General features: G+C 46.7%; 2 protein-coding genes across 5 annotated transcripts in view; one reads left to right on the top strand and one right to left on the bottom strand.

Annotated features, from left to right (window-relative positions):
* Positions 1-18,358, top strand: part of LOC119161486 (uncharacterized) — a 195,545-nt gene that overhangs the window by 43,629 nt on the left and 133,558 nt on the right. For both annotated transcript variants that reach the window (XM_075879190.1, XM_075879191.1), the window contains one exon: positions 2,095-2,203. In XM_075879190.1, the coding sequence (XP_075735305.1) occupies positions 2,095-2,203 (109 nt within the window). The remainder of the gene's footprint in view (positions 1-2,094; positions 2,204-18,358) is intronic.
* LOC142776130 (uncharacterized) overlaps positions 1-18,358 on the bottom strand; it is a 43,761-nt gene that overhangs the window by 12,947 nt on the left and 12,456 nt on the right. The gene's annotated exons all lie outside the window — the stretch shown is intronic.

Below are 18,358 nucleotides of genomic sequence, written 5' to 3'. Positions count from 1 at the left end.
ACAGTACTGTTGCATATCACAGTGCGGTTGAAATTGCTTGTTTAGTTACACTTCTGGTGGTGCTCACAGTTCCCATTTATCTGGAATTTCAAAGAAGAATGGTTTTTGTCAAAGGTAAAAGGAAGATTCCGACCAAATACAAAATGGTAAAGAAAGATGAGTTTTTTTTTTTGGTATTTGGTCGGCATCTTCCTTTTACTTTTGATAGTGAGCATTCCCATACTTGCCAAGTCTCCCGAATTGCATGGGAGACTCCCGGATTTCGACCGTTTCTTCTGTTTGTACGGTTGTCATGAAAATCTCCCTGCAATCGAAATTTCTGTGTGGGATCTGGCCGCATTGACACAAATGCATCTCAGTCCACTTCAGGCTTTTTGCGAACTTACGCCATTTTTTATAAGTGAATTTCAGAGGCGTACATCTAAATGTACAGGAGAATCTCAGTGATGCGAAACCGTGGCAGATATGAATTCGTGAAATTCCCCACCGAAATTACACTGTGTCTATTCGGCCTAAATTCGAATGTTCCAAACACATTTCCTAATCGCGGCAAGTGATACAAACTTTAGTACGCGAGTGACCAGTGCACGCACCGTCTTCTACAGTGTGCGTAGTTGTCATTGCCGCAACCGCTGTGGACGAAACTGCGGTCGTTCTTGACATGATCATGTATGGTGTTGACGTAACTAAAACGAATTAGTTTTGAAGGCGTGTGATTGAAAACAAAATTTTGTCGCAACCACCGCGCACAAAACTGCGGTCGCAGCGATGCGATAGCGATCTACGAGCTCCGAGGCCACATGGCTGACGCAGCGGTAAATTAAAGGCGGTAAAGATGTAAAAAAGGCTAGAAGCTTTTTGGTGTTCTGGTTTAAAGAATCAAGTAGGGAGCAAAGCTATGACCCACCGTTTTGCGGCAGCCAAGTGCAGTGTCCCGTCCATTCACGTGTGTCTCAAAAAGACCTACGCAAGTTGTTTCGATGGAAGAAGGTTTTTACTAGTTGTTTTGATCTGTTGAGACTCTCACCTTTGTGGGAAACCCTACCCTCGTGTTTTCAGCCACTCCAAGCCACTATAGCACTGCAACGCCGATGGTGGCGCTTGCGATTGAGACCCCCGACCCCCATTTTGTTTTTTGCAATGTTTTTTTTTGTTTTTTTAATACTGGACAAAAAAAAAGGGGGGGGGGGGGCAAATAATTCAGCGCAACCCCACCCCCATTGCAGGAATCTCCCGGATTAAGAATCCTTGAACTTGACAGGTGTGCATGCCTGACCTGATGAGTTTTCCTCAAACTTTTGGTTGCATTAAACAATGTTTTAGTTTAAACAACTTTTTTAGCATTGTCAGGGATGCTACCGCTATTCCAATTGCACCAAAGTGTAGCCAAGTGCCTTGGCTTTCACATTTTCTCAAAAATGTGTCAAGTCTGCGCCCAACCTGCACCCAGAGTGTTTTCAACTTTCAGAAACAAATTTATTTACTTGAGTTGCCGTCATTGAAAGTGGCACTGCACGTGTACTTGTATACGACGCAGTCTGAGCCTAGCCAAGAAGACAAAGTGGGTCTAACGTTGGTGTTGTGATACTGTCAACAAAGTGTTCAGAATGTACTGGCTAATGTACTGAGCAGAAGGGGCTTCCTATGGAAGAAGGTGGAAATGCCGGTGATGCCTTTCAAAATTGTAACATTTCATTTGATAACAAGTGGTAGCTGTTGTTGGCTACTGCCTTAGAGTCTTGGAATCTCTCGATTATTTCCAGTCGACATTAGCTCTTGCTCTAATAAACACATATACACATGGGCTGTTGAAATCCTGGCTGAACTACAGAATGGAGCATGAAAAATAGGACGTGGTGATATTCAAAGCTATGAATGTGTTCAACGATGTTCTGGCTTATTTTGTTTCTTGGATGTAGTGACTGGACATCTTTTTGTGTGCGTGTGTGCGTGTGGGGGGGGGGGGGGGGAGGTCCTGATAACGAATGGTATGCGATTTTGGTTTGGGTGGTGTGTGTTCCGTTAAAATTCAGGAGTCGGTGTGTGTAAAAGTACTGACTGCAAATGTGCTTAGCATTGCACTTTTATGCGCAGCGGAAGTCTGCACTCCAGGGACGCTGCTCTGTTTGTCATGGGTCATCAAAGAACAACAGAAATGGAGTGGCTGAGGAACTTCTTTCTTGTCATACGTGCACGATTTCAGGTGAGTTTTTGTGCCTACAATATTTTTGGCTCATCTTGAGAGGACAAAGTATGAAACAAGAAGTTAGCTCATTTAAAATGCTTTAAATGTTCAGGTGTTATACAAATACCACCATTGCTGCTATTATCGATGACCGTTATTGGTAATCAGAGCAGAAAAATTGTTGTGTGTATGTGGCAGTGATGCTACCGCTGCACCGAAGTGCGCCGAATAACCCCGGCTGCCACACGCTGCTACATTTCCTCAAAATTTGGCGAGTCTGCACCCAACCTGCGCCAAAGGGTGTGCTCCAACTTTCATAAATGAAACTACTTGAGGTTCTCCCGTTGAAAATGACATCGCGCGGTGCACCTGCATAAGAAGCAACCCGTGCCAAGCATTGCAGAACTAGGCCAAAGGTCACTGTTGAGACCATGGATGGTTGGGACGCAGTGAATACCCCATTTTTCGGACTTTCTAGGGACTGGGAAATCGTTCGATAGAAGATTCATTACTTTTTATTTCGCTCTAGTAATCAAATCGCCTCAGCCCTGTCTGAAATAGCTTCAATGCCTCCTAGAATACACTTATCAGGCATTTTGGTGCACGCCCAGGCTGTCGTAAATACATTCAAGGCCTGCCGACGTCCACTTGCAAATATGTGTCGCGTGAAGAGCGCTGCCGATACCAGCAAAGCACGGAATAAGTTGCGGATGTATCAGATGGAGCGTGTGGAAACGATGACGCAGAACATAAAAGATGTGGCAGAATAAAGGAATACTTGTTCGGACCTCCGCGATGCGTGTGTGCAATTAGAAGATGCGCCGCTGTGCGAAAATCTCCGGCAACACCTACCGCTTGCTGCCACACGAGACTGATTGTTCCTAGTTGTGTGCAGCACATCGCCCACACAGCTGACGTCGTTCATATCGGGGCACTTTTGCACGCATGTGTTTGTCATAAAAAAGTATTCTTGATGCCGACTCCGTTCCTGATCGCACCTGGGCGCGGCGATGATGAGTTCCTTTCGTTCATGAAAGACCGCGTCTGTGCGGCACACTTACCCAATTCGTACAGACAGGCAGCGTGGACAGCGGCGCGTGTGAGTGATTAAAAGCGTGCAGTATGCCGACAGCTGAGCCACATGCTGTAACAAGCAGTTACCTCTAGATGCTTATCATAAAGCTAATAGGTCTTGCTAGTGAGTTTGCCGCATTGCCACCGTCACGCCTCCGAGCATTTCCGGTGCTTATCTGTTAGACATCACCTCGCTGCGCAGTAATACCGACCCCTTGGAATATATTATCTACTTTGCCCTATAGCATTTATGCATTGCGGCAAAGCCAAATTTTGAACATTACTGTGATGTCGAACGACTCTTAAAAGCACTCGTTTAATAAGAGGGGACATGGGACCCGATAGTGAAATATATTAGTATTAGGCCTAGAGACATGATTTTTTCAGGGAATATTCAGCTATGTAAATACACTTTCTTTACATCAATCCAAAAAGAGTTACAACTATTCTTATTTTATGAATTTGGGATGTGACTTGCATAAAAAGTAATGCATCGAAAAGCTATAATTGAACCTGTATATTGCTGAATATTCAAATAGTGCACATATGCAATTTCATGCTAGTATCTAAATATTACCCAAAGTTATGAAGTTTTCATGTCGCAGTGTCTTAGCTCTGAATTTTCACTGGCGATTTCTGGAAAATTTCAAAGTTTTACAATGTCCTTAAACATTTTATCAAGGTTTTCTTGCACACTTCAATACCCTAGCATTCAAACAAAAAAAAAATCCAGAAAATCGAATCAGTATTAGCGACACATGCAAAAATCCGTTTGTTTGCTCAAGCAATCTTGTTTTGCTCAAGACCAAGATGGCAGCGCTGGACCACGTGGTTGGAAAATTAACCCGCGAAGTTGGGGTATTTTCAGCGCTCGCTAGCCACTTGCCGGCTGCCACGGCATGTTATATAATTTATTTGACGTACTTTCGCGATGAATTAAACAGTGACGTTTACAGAACAGATAGTTTATAAGACATGCTACCCGAATATGTGGTTTTCTAAAAATCTACTTTTTCACGATTTTTTCGTTTTCAAAGGGCACGTCCCCCCTTAACTCTTTCGTTACCGCGCCTATTCAAATCATTCAATTTGAACAATGCATTTCAAATTTGAATTCTCGCGCCGCTGTGCAGTTTACGGGCGACTAACGCCATCTAGGTTAGAAAGTGGGAAACACACGAAGGGACCTGCGATGTTCTGCTTGTTTTTTGCTACGGAAAAGTTTTTCTCTCGCTGCGATAAGTTTCGGGTTGCGGCCTGCGGGAATCGCTCATGATTGGGGGGCTCTCGAAGTTTTGAAGCCTCCCGCGGCTCGGATGCGAAGCCGCGATTGGAGGAAGCACGCGCGTTTCGAGGGAGTGGGTGATCACGCAGCTCCTATTGGCTGCTGTGTGCAATGATGCATCTGTTCCCCCGGCTCGCTGTCTGCTCCGGCACCGGCCTTCATAGGTCGGCACTTTGAGAGACTACTCACTCATACTCACTCACCACAATTTTTTCAGCCTTCACCTTCACTCACGTTCATACTCACGTCTACTCCCACTCATAGGCCCTCACTCACGTTCATACTCACGCCTACTCACACTCACTCCTACTCACTCACGTTCATACTCACTCCTTCTCACACTCAAAGTACTCACTCACGTTCATACTCACTCCTTGTCACACTCAGAGTACTCACTCACGTTCATACTCACTCCTACTCACACTCATGAGTACTCGCTCACGTTCAAATTCACTTCTACTCACACTGAAAGTACTCATTCACGTTCATACTCACTAGTACTCACTCACGTTCAAACTCACTTCTACTCACACTGAAAGTACTCATACTCACTTGATTGATTATATGTGGAGTTTAACGTCCCAAAACCACCATATGATTATGAGAGACGCCGTAGTGGAGAGCTCCGGAAATTTCGACCACCTGGGGTTCTTTAACGTGCACCCAAATCTGAGCACACGGGCCTACATTTCCGCCTCCATTGAAAATGCAGCCGCCGCAGCCGGGATTTGAACCTGCAACCTGCGGGTCAGCAGCCGAGTACCTTAGCCACTAGACCACCGCGGTGGGGCGTTCATACTCACTTATACTCATACTCAGAGTACTCACTCACGTTCGTACTCACTTCTATTCACACTCATGGGTACTCCCTCACGTTCAAACTGACGCCAACTCACACTCTAGGCCCTCACTCACGTTCATACTCACGACTACTCACACTGATAAGTACTCACTCATTTCATACTCACGACTACTCACACTGGTGAGTACTCACTCACGTTCATACTCACGCCAGCTAGCACTCATAGGCCCTCACTCACGTTTCTATTCACGCCAGCTAGCACTTATAGGCCCTTACTCACGTTCATACTCACGACTACTCACAGTCACTCACGTTCATACTCACGCCTACTCACATTCACTGTTCATGGCTCACGTTCATACTCACGACTACTCACACTCTTAGAGAAACACGGACTGCTGGGCGAGTTGGTAATTTCAACTGAGGTGCGCGAAAAATTGAAGTACAAAAGGAAGACACCTCGAGACATCGCGCCGTGTCCAGGTGTCTCCTTTTTGTACTTCAATTTTTCGTGCACCTCAATTAAGACTCGTAGTATCACTCACCTTCATACCCACGCCTGCTCAAGATCATAGGCCCTCACTCACCTCCGCACTCACATAAGAATTCACCTTCATACTTACGCCTACCCTTACTCAGGCGCACTCACTCACATACTTTTACATTCACATACTTATCATCATCACAGCAGGGCAAAGGCCTCTCCCCTGTTCCGCCAGTCTACTCGGTCCTTCGCTTGCTGTTGCCACTTCATACCCGCAAACTTCCTAATCTCATCTGCCCACCAAACTTTGTCTCCCCTATTCCCGCTTTTCTTCTCTTGGAATCTACAAAATAACCTGCAGAAAACGAAAGTAATGAACAACAACCTCGAAAGAAAACAGCGCTTCGAGATAGGTGGCAGTGAACTTGAAGTTGGAAAAGCTATATACGTCTACTTAGGACAGGTAGTAGCTGCGGAGCCGAGCCACGAGACTGAAGTAACTAGAAGAATAAGACTGGAATGGGGAAGATTCGGCAAGCATTCTCATCTCATGGCTGGTTGATTGTCACTATCCCCTCAAGACGAAGGTATATAACAGCTGCATCTTGCCGGTACTTACTTACTGAGCAGAAACCTGGAGGCTTACAAAGAGGGTTTAGCTTAAATTGAGGACGACGCAGAGATCGATGGAAAGGAAAATACAGTAAAAGCTCGTTAATTCGAATTCCACGGGAACGCTGAGCAATTTCGAATTAAACAAAATTCAAAATAATGAAAGTGAGCAAAAATGGGTGGATTTCGGGGGTGGGGTCACGAAAAATATTTATTGGCCAAAAAAGTCGGTGATGACCATCTGCTTCTTTTCTCTGAATGCCACAGCTGCGGCTCTCCGTTCCAGCGTGCGGACGCGGCGCAGGGAATCCTCTTCACCCTCTTCAAAGCTGAAGAAGAGACGCGCCACATTAAGTGCCTCCATCACCGCAGAAGCTGACGGGCGCACAGGCGCTTCGTCATTTTCGTCTTCCTCACCTTCTGGCTCTTCAGCATCAGGCTGCGCACCGGCTACTTGACCGATAATGTCCTCATCAGTCAGCGCACCACACACCGATGCACCGGTGTCAACTTCAACATAATCGGCAAAACGTACGCCCCGAAGAGTGTCGCGCAATGCCACTGGCATGAGCTCCTCAGCCCCATCCACGTCGACGTCACAACTATGCTGCGCGCTTCCAGCTGCAAATCCACTGTGGCGGAAACAGTTTGCGATTGTGGTCGCGGTCACCTGTTCCCATGCGCGCACCAACATGTGCATGGCAGTGAGCAGCGTAATGCCGAAGTCCTTCCTGTCGCCCGCGCACAAAATCATTCTCTCCAGCACGTGACACCTATAAAAGCACTTAATGTTCCTTATCACACCCTGGTCCATTGGCTGTAGGGCCGCAGTCGTATTTGCCGGAAGGGACACCAACTTGGTTGCTCTCAGCTCAACGTCGACTTTGTGCGGCGAACAGTTGTCGACGACAAGAAGAACGCGTCTGCCGCCCAGTTCCATTCGCCTGTCGAATTTCAGTAGCCACTTCCTGAATAGGTCACCTGTCGTCCAGGCTTTCTTGTTTGCGGCGTACTCCGTCGGCAGTGAGCGAATGCTTTTGAAGCACCGTGGCTTGAGTGCTTTGCCAATCACAAAAAGGGGGACCTTTTCCGTACCGGTCATATTTGCGGCGGCCAGAACAGTGACACGCTCTTTGCTGCGCTTGCCGCCGGCACAGCTGTCTCCCTTGTAGATGATCGTCTTGTCTGGCTGCAACTTGAAAAATAATGCTGTCTCGTCAGCGTTAAACACATCCTGTGGTGAGTAGCTCTCCAAGTACTGCTGCAGGGTGTCGCTTCTCCAAGTAGCGCATGTATCGGCGTCCACTTCCTTTGCCTCGCCGGATAACGTACGGAATACGAGATTGTGCCGCTCCCTGAACTGATGGAACCATCCCTCGGAGGCGACAAAGTCTTTAATGTCCAAGCGCAGGGCGAAATCGGCTGCCTTGGCCATGATGATAGGGCCGCGCAATGCGATACTCTGAGCTCTCATTTCTTTAACCCAGATAATCAAAGCTGACTCCAGTTCCGGGAACTTCGCTGTCCTTAGCCTTTTTCGACTGGCGGCAAAATTCTCGGCTTTATAGGCGTTTTCAATGGCCGTCCTGTTGCGTATGTAGGTTGACAACGTGCTCGGAGGTATGCCGTGCTTCCTCGCAATTTCGTATTTGCTCGAGTTCCCTTGGTCAACTTCTCGCAAAATCTCCACCTTCTCCTTGACAGTCTTCGCGCAGTAGTTTCCCCGCGGCATCTTGCAACTTCGAAGCGGAATAAAACGACTTGACGGCGTGAACGAACAACGTGCTCGAGGAACAAAGTGACGCTGCCGGGAGTGGCCTCGGACTGCTAGGACTACTCCGCCGACTCCTCAGCGTCCCGTGGGTCCCGCGTACAAGTGGCGCCAGGCGCTGAGATAGCGGGAGGGCTACGGAAAAAAAAAAAAAAATTGCTCCCTGGATTTGGAGGCCATACTTTGCTCGCCCTTTGCTCGGAGGCCACTTGAAGCTCGAAAAAAGTGGTCGTGCCACCTATCGTTCGACCGTAAAAGCTTCCACTAGTGTTTGACGATGATGACGCTCGGCGGCGCGCGCTTCGAATTATCCATAGAGGCAGCAATTTCTGTTCGAATTAACGAATCGTTTTACACATGGCCTCCTATGCACTGCGGACCGGGCTGCGGCGACCATTTCGATTTATCCGAAATTTTGAATTAATGAGGTGTGAATTAACGAGCTTTCACTGTAGTAGTTGTAACCTTAAGAGTCAAGAAGAGAGCAGAGTGGATCAGAGAACAAACCGGGGTTAAGGATATCATAGTTTAAATCAAGAAGAAATAAACATGCGCCGGCATGTAGCGCGTAGGCAGGATAATAGCTGGCCATTAAGCATAACTGACCGGATTTCCAGAGAAAGCAAACGGTTTAGGGGGAGACAGTAAGTTAGGTGGGCAGATGAGTTTAGGAAGTTCTCGGGTAGATAATGGCAGCAGCAAGCACAGGACCGAGTTGAGTGGCGGATCATGGGAGAGGCCTTTGTCCTGCAGTGGCCGTTGTCAGGCCGATGATGAATATTAACATTGAAGTAGTGTTACGTGTACTCAGGTTACTCGAGAAACAATCGAGCTGAACAATTGTCGCTTTCTTTAAGGGTCCGTAGGCTCCACAAACAGGCAATGACTCAGCTCAATGACGACGCACCTGCACATTCATTTGTGTGCCATGACGCGTAGGAGACGCTGAGACATAGTTTAGAATCTCACTAATGTGTTACAAGCACTCAAAACGCGCTTTCGTCGGCTACGACGCACGCGCGCGAAGTAGAGACGCTCTCGACAGCTTCAGTATACTACACTGCCGCCGCTATGATTACCCGCCAGAACCCAAGACGTTGCCATGCCATCCGGCTCGGCCGCTTCGTTCATTCCACTACCCCTAGCCCCTTCTGACTGCACTAGTGGGACAGGCGGGCGCCGGGGCCTCGCCGCCACGTCGGCGCCGCGGCCACCCCGGCCGTCCGGCCACTGGTTGGTGTTCTGTGGCCCAGCGCGACCCTCGAGACGGCGCCTTCTCTCTGCCTCGCATTCAGATGGAATGCGTTGCGTACGGCAGTTTTGCATTCGAGAAATTGTGCGCATCTTCGGAGATGTTTTCCTTCCTCTGTGGGTCGTGCTCACGCGGACACTTCGTTGGCTCCGTGCCGGCACTGACGATTGCAGGGGCCTTATTTATGGATCTGCGGACGCGGTTAACGTTCATTGGCAGTGTGCGTACGCAGGGTTATCGTGGACAGCCGAATGAAACGGTAATTAACGAGTTGCGTTATGTGTGTTTTTGTACTGGCCCACGTTATGTGAATGATAGAATAAATTATCAAGGGTGATTGGGCGCTGATTGCACATTGTGTCTGCACTGTTGAAGGCATATTAAGCCGCCTTTATATGCGGTTTCGTCTAACCTTTAACAAGTATTGCGTCAATAATCATGTTGCAGCGTGCGTCCACTCGCGCAAACGTGGAAAAATATAGACCATGTAGAGAACACATCGACGTACTAAATAAATATAATAATTTTATTATTATAGATGATATAGCTCCAGGTGAAGACTTCGTAGGGCATAGTAAATATGTGGGAAATTGAATAAAATAAACATGCCTAGCAGGGAAAGTAAAGAACTTTGATTATGCAATTATGCAATCAATAACGGCGGTGCGTGTGCCGGGCAGCCGCCATGCCCGTTTTCACCCTCGTTTGTGGTTGATGTTTTGGGGGTTTGTCTGCATCTGTGGTGACTTTCTGCTTAGTAATGGAATAGAGTGAGTGAACGTGGATCTGTGAATGGTATGCACAGTGATTCTATAGCGTACATAAAGTGATGATATCCCAAGGGCTCTAAAGCGTGACGGGGTAGGGGGTGGCAGAATGGCGAAAGGAAAGGCATATATTGCTAAAACAGATAAATCCACTTTTAACAGGGGAGCTGTTTTAAGGTCGGAGTAAGTCCGCGTAGTGTACGCCATGGTCTGTTGTCTGGTAGCTCGCGCGGGAAAGCCACAAAGAGCCGTTCGCCCTGTCAACCAGGCACTACACTTTCCTTGGTTGGAAAACACGGTGGAGGAAGAAAAACGATTGGTAAGGAGCCTCAACAAGCCTCGTTTGTTATTCAAAACAAGCCCACATCGTGTCCTGCAAATTTTACCGGTTGGCATGTTCCAAAACTACAATTTTCAGGTTGTGTGTCACCCGGTATATGAGTCATGCCTCATGACAATACATAGTTGCTTGCAATGTCTGTTGTTTTGTTTTGTCTTATTATTGTGTCCAAATAAAGTTCTTATAGTGAAATATTTTTAAAACTATTGCTACAATTTCGTTTCCTCGCCGAATCGTTACGTCCTGTTCTCACACTTCATTTTTCATGGCTGCTTTTAGTGAGTAGGAAAGACAACAGATCAAGTCACAAGTCTAACGCCTCCAGCGATCACCACGTTATCATTTATCCACAATGATTATAAATAAATATGGAAACTTCATGCAGATTTCTGCCATGTATTTCGCAGCATTTGACACGCACATCGCAGTCGCACTTTATAGTTGGCTATAGTTGCACTTTATAGTTGGATAGACAGTTTTAGCTCAACAGCCATGCGGGCTCAGGCTGCCATTGGATTAACAGGTGCACGTATAGATGATTTCTAGGCGCACGTTGTCCGTGTCACGGAGCCTCCATCTACAATAAATATGCTCACAATAAAGAGTTAAATCACGTTACCAGGCATGCAGGCGGACATTTTTGCAGAAGGAGGGGGGGACGGGACGGGCCCGGTTTACTACACCTTTGCTACGCCACTGCACATTACGCTAATACGATAAGTAAATACGGCACGGGTCTGTGATAGCGCTCCTCCTCTCCTGCTCGTTCCGCTTAAAGTGCGTCCTGGAATAGGTCTGAGGGCAAAAGAACTAGATATGCGAGAAGATGACTACAAGAGTGCTCTTGTATTATTTCACTAAAGTACCTATCTTGATCGGCAGGTGTATCGTAAACAATACGTAGGCTGACAGGCAACAATACGGCGTGACACCTTGCATAGTAGTTTTTTAAAAGGCCTTTTAAAGGTGGTGTTTAGATGCTTTTACTGGAGTTAGGAGCGCCGAAAGCACAACGAATGAGAGAGGAGGGGTGTACCGACTCAAATCTACAGAGTCTCGTACCGTATTTGCATTCCGTACCTTCCTAACTTTCTAGTTTCCACAACTATTTCTCGAACGCAGTACTACCAAACAAGCAGCGCACTCCAGAGACAGAGAGGAGGTGCCGTTGCCGCTGCGCCGAGACAGGTGCCGATGCAATCGTGTGCAGTGGCGCCAGGACACACAGGCACAGCGTACCGTGACGACCGTCGAACCAAAAGCATGCCACCAGCCGCGTGATCTTTGTCGTATTCCACACGCCAGTGTTGTGGAATGAGTGCCTCCATTCCACTCCAATTCCGTTCTGGGGAATTAAAACTTGCCGCAATTCCATTCCTTTAAATTCCTCGGAACTAAAAAAAACTTTGCCCTTTCCCATTCCGGGAATGGCCAGGCTGTTCAATTTCATTCCTGTAATTCCTTAACGTCGGAAAGGCATATGACAGTTTTATTGAGTTAAGAATGAACGCCCCATAAAGCTGACGTCAACCGATGAAACAAAAACTGCAAAACAAATTTAAGCATTGCCATTTTTTGGGCGTGTTGGTAAACGGAACTGTAAAACACATTGAGAGCCAACATATTGAGCGCATTGCTTTGTCGTCTGCGTTACGTTGTTTGTTAGCGCTCTATATGTTTTCGGGCGTTTATTTTGTGTGAAGAAATATATACGCCTTGGAAGGGCAAGGATATCGCGAATCCGCGCCTGGGTCTATAGTTCGAGTTTGCAGAAGCACGCAAAACACGTTACGAAAGCCTAGGGCTAGTAGCTTGATGAATAATCTCGTGCAATAGCTCACCCTGCTGATTATTACCCTCAACTCGATTTTTGCGCGGTCACCTCACCCCCCCCCCCCCCCCCCCATCTGATGTAGGATGACTCCCCCAGTTTCCAAACTAACTGAAGGCTTTTACGTACAGGAAGCTTGCATGCCATAGTGCCCGTTATTTCCAACGTATTGAGGACGCCGTTATGATGGTTACGATGGTTACGCGCCTCTCTGACAAGAAATTGCTGGAGCGTTGTCAGCGAGGCAAAACACACAACCCAAACGAGAGCCTGCACTCCGTCATCTGGTCGCTCGTGTCCAAAAACAAACACGTGTCGCTTTTCAGCGTTGAAGCTGCTGTGGCCGAAGCTGTCGCAAGGTTCAACGCTGGCAAAGGGAGAGCAGATGCCGCCATATTGAAGGAGCTGCACCTGCAGCAGAGTGTTGTGGCCGCTGAAAGATGCTCAGAAAAGGACAGTCGCCGACTAGTGGCATTGGAGAAGAAGCATGAGCATGCTGAAAACTTCAAGCATGCCATGAAAAGAAAGCGCACCAAGGAGAATGATGATGGCTACATTCCTGGTGGCTTCTAATATGGTTAATACACCGATTCACACCTTTTCTTGTTAAATATAAGTGCTGAGCTTGTTGCTAAACTTCTTTTCTCGTTTTCTCAAAACAACATTTTTCGTCACACCCTAAGCCATTGCCTACAGTATCTTGTGATGTAGCAGTCGGATTTTAATAATTCTTGCAGCATTTGAAAGCTTATACATTGATTAGTGCAAGAAAACCAAGAAAATGTAATATTTTTATTGATTATAGTGATTTAATTAGCAACAAACTTAAGCAACAGTTTCAGATTTGTAATGAGTATACTTGTTAAGGCCATAACTCTGGTACCAATGAAGCTAAAAATAAAATTATGGTTTTATTGCACTCCCTGGCCTTCATGGAATGCTGTCATATCAAATTTGTAGCAATATTTTATGAGGAAGATGTCAAAAGGATGGGCAGAAGGCAAGTTTATGTAACAGTCAATATTTAAAAATCTAAAAGTGATAGCAAAAAACTAATTGCATATTTGTTTTCAGCTGTGAAAAATGCATATTGTATTAAAATTTCAGCGGGAAATACTGAAAATTAAAAAAAAAAAATTTTCAGACCAGTGTCTTCCCTTAAAGGAAACACATGCCTGTGCTATTTGGATGACGTCGTCGTTTTCTCGAAGGACTTCAACTTTCACCTCAGTTGCCTCGCAAGCGTCCTGACTTGTCTTTCGAACGCTGGACTGCAGCTGAATTTGAAGAAATGCCACTTCGCTGCCCCCCAGCTTACCATCTTAGGGCATGTTGTTAGCAAGCATGGTGTCTGTGCTGATCCAGCCAAGCTGGCTACACTAAAAGAACTCCGCAGCTTCATCGGGCTCTGCTCATATTTTCGCCGTTTTGTGCGCAATTTCGCCACCATAATCGCACCCCTGACGCAGCTACTTGCCGACAACCAAGACCTCTCGGCGTGGTCCCCAGCATGCGACGAAGCATTCGCGTCTTTACGCCATCTTCTGACATCACCACCTATCCTACGCCACTTTGATCCAGACGCTCTAATCGAAATCCATACGGACGCTAGTGGAGTTGGCCTCGGTGCTATTCTTTCTCAGCGTAAATCTGGCTTCGATGAGTATGTTGTGTCCTACGCTAGTCGCACCCTCACTAAAGCAGAAAAGAACTATTCAGTCACCGAGAAAGAATGCCTTGCCATTGTTTGGGCAATCACAAAATTCCGACCTTAAGTATATGGCCGCCATTTGAGGTCATGACTGATCACCACGCATTGTGTTGGTTGTCATTAAAAGACCCATCTGGTCGCCTAGCTCGCTGGGCACTACGTCTCCAAGATTACGATATTCGTGTAATTTATCGGTCAGGCCGCAAACATTCGGATGCCGACGCTCTTTCTCGCTCGCCACTTCCCCACGATTATGTTGCAGCGTCTGTTTCCAGCTGCGAATGTTCTTCACTTGAACAGGCCGACATGTCCGCTGAGCAACGCCAGGATCCATGGATAGCGTCTCTCTTAGAGTACCTGTCTCAGATATCTCCACTTACCGACAACCGTTTACTTCGGCGAACTGCTCGCCATTTTACCATCCGTGACGGCCTTCTGTACCGGCAAAACTACCTATCTGATGGCCGCAAATGGTTGCTGGTAATACCTCGCCACCTACGTTCTGACGTCTGTGCCTCCTTCTACGCGGATCTGCAATGCGCCCACGCAGGTGTAGTGAAGACGTATGCTCGCCTACGAATTCGATATTACTGGTGCGGAATGTACTGCTTTGTTAGGCAGTACGTCCGTCCATGTTCCTAGTGCCAACGCCGGAAGAGCTCCCCTCCCACAACCACAGGGCCACTCCAGCCACTGCCTAGTCCTTCTCGGCCTTTCAGACGCATCGGAATCGACTTGTACGGTCCCCTACCATACACACCAAATGGAAACCGCTGGGTCATCGTAGCCATGGACCACCTTACGCACTACGCCGAAACTTCGGCGCTTCCCGAGGCCACTGCGCATGAAGTCGGCCTGTTCATTCTGCACAACATCGTCCTTCAGCGTTGTGCACCCCGCGAGCTTGTCAGTGACTGTGGGCATTGCTTCTTGTCAGAAGCTGTAGAAGCCCTCCTACGCGAATGCAACATCGTGCACCGAACAACGACCGCATGCCACCCCCATGGCGGTGTTTTCATGGTGTGTTTCAGTTTGCTGCTCTGTTATTTCTGGCGCATTCCTTAGGATGTGTTTGCAGCAACGTCTGGCCGCTACATAAAGGGGCTCACTGCTGGCTGGCCAATTTGCGCCGCGCAAAATATCCGTCGTGGCGTTACGAGGGCGGCCCCCTGCTCCATGTTACCTCCGATAGTGGTCGCGCCTATACAAATAGAAAATGCATAAACTGCAGGAGAAGTTTGTCAGCGAACTTAATTGTACCAGTTGGTTCTGCATGGCAACGATGTGGATGCGTTTTGAAGACGCGGACAGGGAATTGACAGCGTACACCTGTGTTTTCCCTGTCAGCGTCAAAGCGCACCCACATCGTCGACATGCAGAAGAAGAGTCGCTTGATTCATTGAGAAGTTGTTCAATTCATCTTTTCAACTAGAACTGAAAACCTTCCTCCTGTTGAACCCCTGACATATTTGTGTTTTCGTCTAAGCAAACAACCTCACGATAAAACGCTTATTTCTGCGCCTGTGTCACACCGGTCACTGAAGAGCGGCGATCGCAATCGCTCGCGATCTGAAGTGTTCATGTGACTGAGAAATGATAAAATGTGCTGATGTGATGATTTGAACTGCGGCTGCAGGATCGCGCGAACTGTTATGGTTTACTCACGAGTAAGCTATTCATGAATCAAACTTTCAAGTTGAACCTACCTAAATTTACAGTCCATGTTCACACCCAAAAGATACATTAGCGAGAATGCGGGGATGTTCATTAGCGGCAGAAAGACAGGCAATGAGTCATTTGCTCGTACAGATGAGAGCCCACTCTCCGGCGTCGCTTTAAATAAAAACCCAATTAAACGACAATGAAACGTGCGCACCATGACGTGTACACTGTGTGGCGATTCATGTTAAGCGCGGGTACTTTGCATACCATGTTGTTTCAAACAGTGCACATAATTGATATCGCTCAAGCGATGAAATAAACACTTTTGCGATGGATTTTCAGTGTTGGCTTTCACGTTTTGCTGCCCATTTCAGGCGTCAGTGACTAATATGTGTTCCCAGTAACCGGGCGCCTTTGATTAGTCTAACCTCTGAGTATCGCCTCTGTGTCATCAGTCTGCGCTGAGCTTTGCATTGCCTTTGATGAAGTGCTGAACAAACCTCAGGCTCTTAGTGGGAATCAAGTTTTCTCGCGTGATCACTGCAATGCAGGCGCTCTTTCTATCGTCATCGGACGGAAAACGGAACGTTTTGACTAGCATATAAAATTAATTTAGGCATGTAGACTGCATCCTGGCTTGACACAGCTGTGCTCGAGTTGCCAGCGCTTCATCGGAATAATTTTATCCGCATAAAACATTGGAACACAAGCAGCCGTGGGCAGCAAGGAACACTAAACCACGCAAAAACAAGCGAAACCGGAAGTTTCCAGGGGTGGTTTTTCGGTGAACGTACAATGTTCTAAAGACCGGCAGGCTCTGGCAAAACCGTCTTAAAAACATTTATAGCTACTTTGCAAGGTCATTTTAGACAAAAATATGGGGTCGAAACTTTCAGATCTGTTTTCTCAGAATGACTTTTTTGGCCAGTGAGGCTGTTTTATCTGGTGATATCTCTGCAACTGCTGATGTGACTTCTATCAATTTGTTTTATTATGTACCCTAATAAATAGCCCACACACTGACAGAGCTATTTTTTAAATTTATTGCATCTGTAATTTGTGATGATTAATTGAAATTTTATTGATAAATGTTCAATGGCAAACACCAAATTCAGTGCTCTGCTAAAAATTTTTAGCAAACGAAATTAAAAAAAAAAGGGTTATGTCCTAGTGTAAAGCACCCATCCAGGAATAATCACAGTGAATTTCACAGTGCTAGCACATTTATTAATTTTACCAGAGCCTGACTAAGAAACCTAAGGGGACTATCCTGATAAATGGCTGAAACTTTAGAACCAGTGAACCTAAATGCATGAAATTTTGTAGTTATTCAAATGGATTTTATATTAGCCTACCCTGAAAATAGTGATTAGGATATCTCAACAAAGTCGCCCTTCCATGGTAGCCTTCCCCCCCCCCCCCCCCCTTAAGGGGAGACGCAGGTCTTGAAATGAAAATTTTTATTATTGGAGATATTGTAATGAAATTAGATGTGTATATGTATATGCCTTTCTCCCTCCTCTTTTCAAAAAATATAATTTGTTTTAATGTACACCAACTAGTTACCAATTTGTGACCGCATAAGTGATGTCTAGTTATGTAATCTCTTGTGGGTCGTTAAGGCATACCTACCAAGTCTCCCGGATTGGCCGGGAAACTCCTGGATTTGGACCGTTTCTTCCGTTTGTATTGTTGTCATGAAAATCTCCCAGAAATTGAAATTTTTGTGCGTGATCCGGCCGCCTTGACAAAAAAAGCAGCTCAATCCGCTCCTGGCATTCATAGTAAAATGGGGCAGCGGACCCCATTTTACTATGAATGAGTTTGAGAGTCGTTCATCTAAACGTGCAGTAGAATCTCAGCGATGCGAAACCGCGGCAGATGCGAATTTATGAAATTCCTCAGCGAAATTCCTCTATGTCTATTGGGCCTAAATTCGGATGTTCCGAACATATTTCCTAATCGCGGCGGGTAATACGAACTTTAGTACAGAAATCGTCAAACGAAGGCCGAGAGCAGCGTACTCGAAGCTTCGGAAGTACGCGTGCAACCGTCGCACGCACTGTCTTCTACAGTGTGCGTGATTGTCTCTGCTACAACTGCTGTCGACAAAACCGTGGTCGCTTTTGACGTGATCATGTACGGACGTATCTGATAGAGTGCCCAAAGTGTGCGTGCGTCCAACACTCAACCAGTCAAAGCAACGCTGCTTTCCGCAAACTCTGCCGACAAAACGGCGGCAGATGCGATTGTAGACGGCATAAAACGACTTTGTTTTGAGCGCACGAGAATTGAAAAAGGAACTATACCATTTGCCACAACCGCCGTGCACAACATTGCGGTCGCGGCGGCGCAATAGCGATCTACGAGCTCCGAGGGCACGCAGAGGTAGACTAAAGGCAGTAAATACGTAAAAAAAAGTCAGTTTCGCCGCAAGGGCAAAGCAATGATTGCTACAGCAACAACTTGGAATGTCACACTGAGAACGGCCAGCAGATTGAAACGCGCAGCGCGCTGCTCGTGCACAAATGACGCAGGAAAACAATACACACAAGACGAGAGCGAACTAACAACGTTTACTG

Source organism: Rhipicephalus microplus, chromosome X (assembly GCF_043290135.1).
Source record: "Rhipicephalus microplus isolate Deutch F79 chromosome X, USDA_Rmic, whole genome shotgun sequence".
Classification (NCBI taxonomy): Eukaryota; Metazoa; Arthropoda; class Arachnida; order Ixodida; family Ixodidae; genus Rhipicephalus; species Rhipicephalus microplus.
This window is presented reverse-complemented; position numbering and strand designations above follow the sequence as displayed.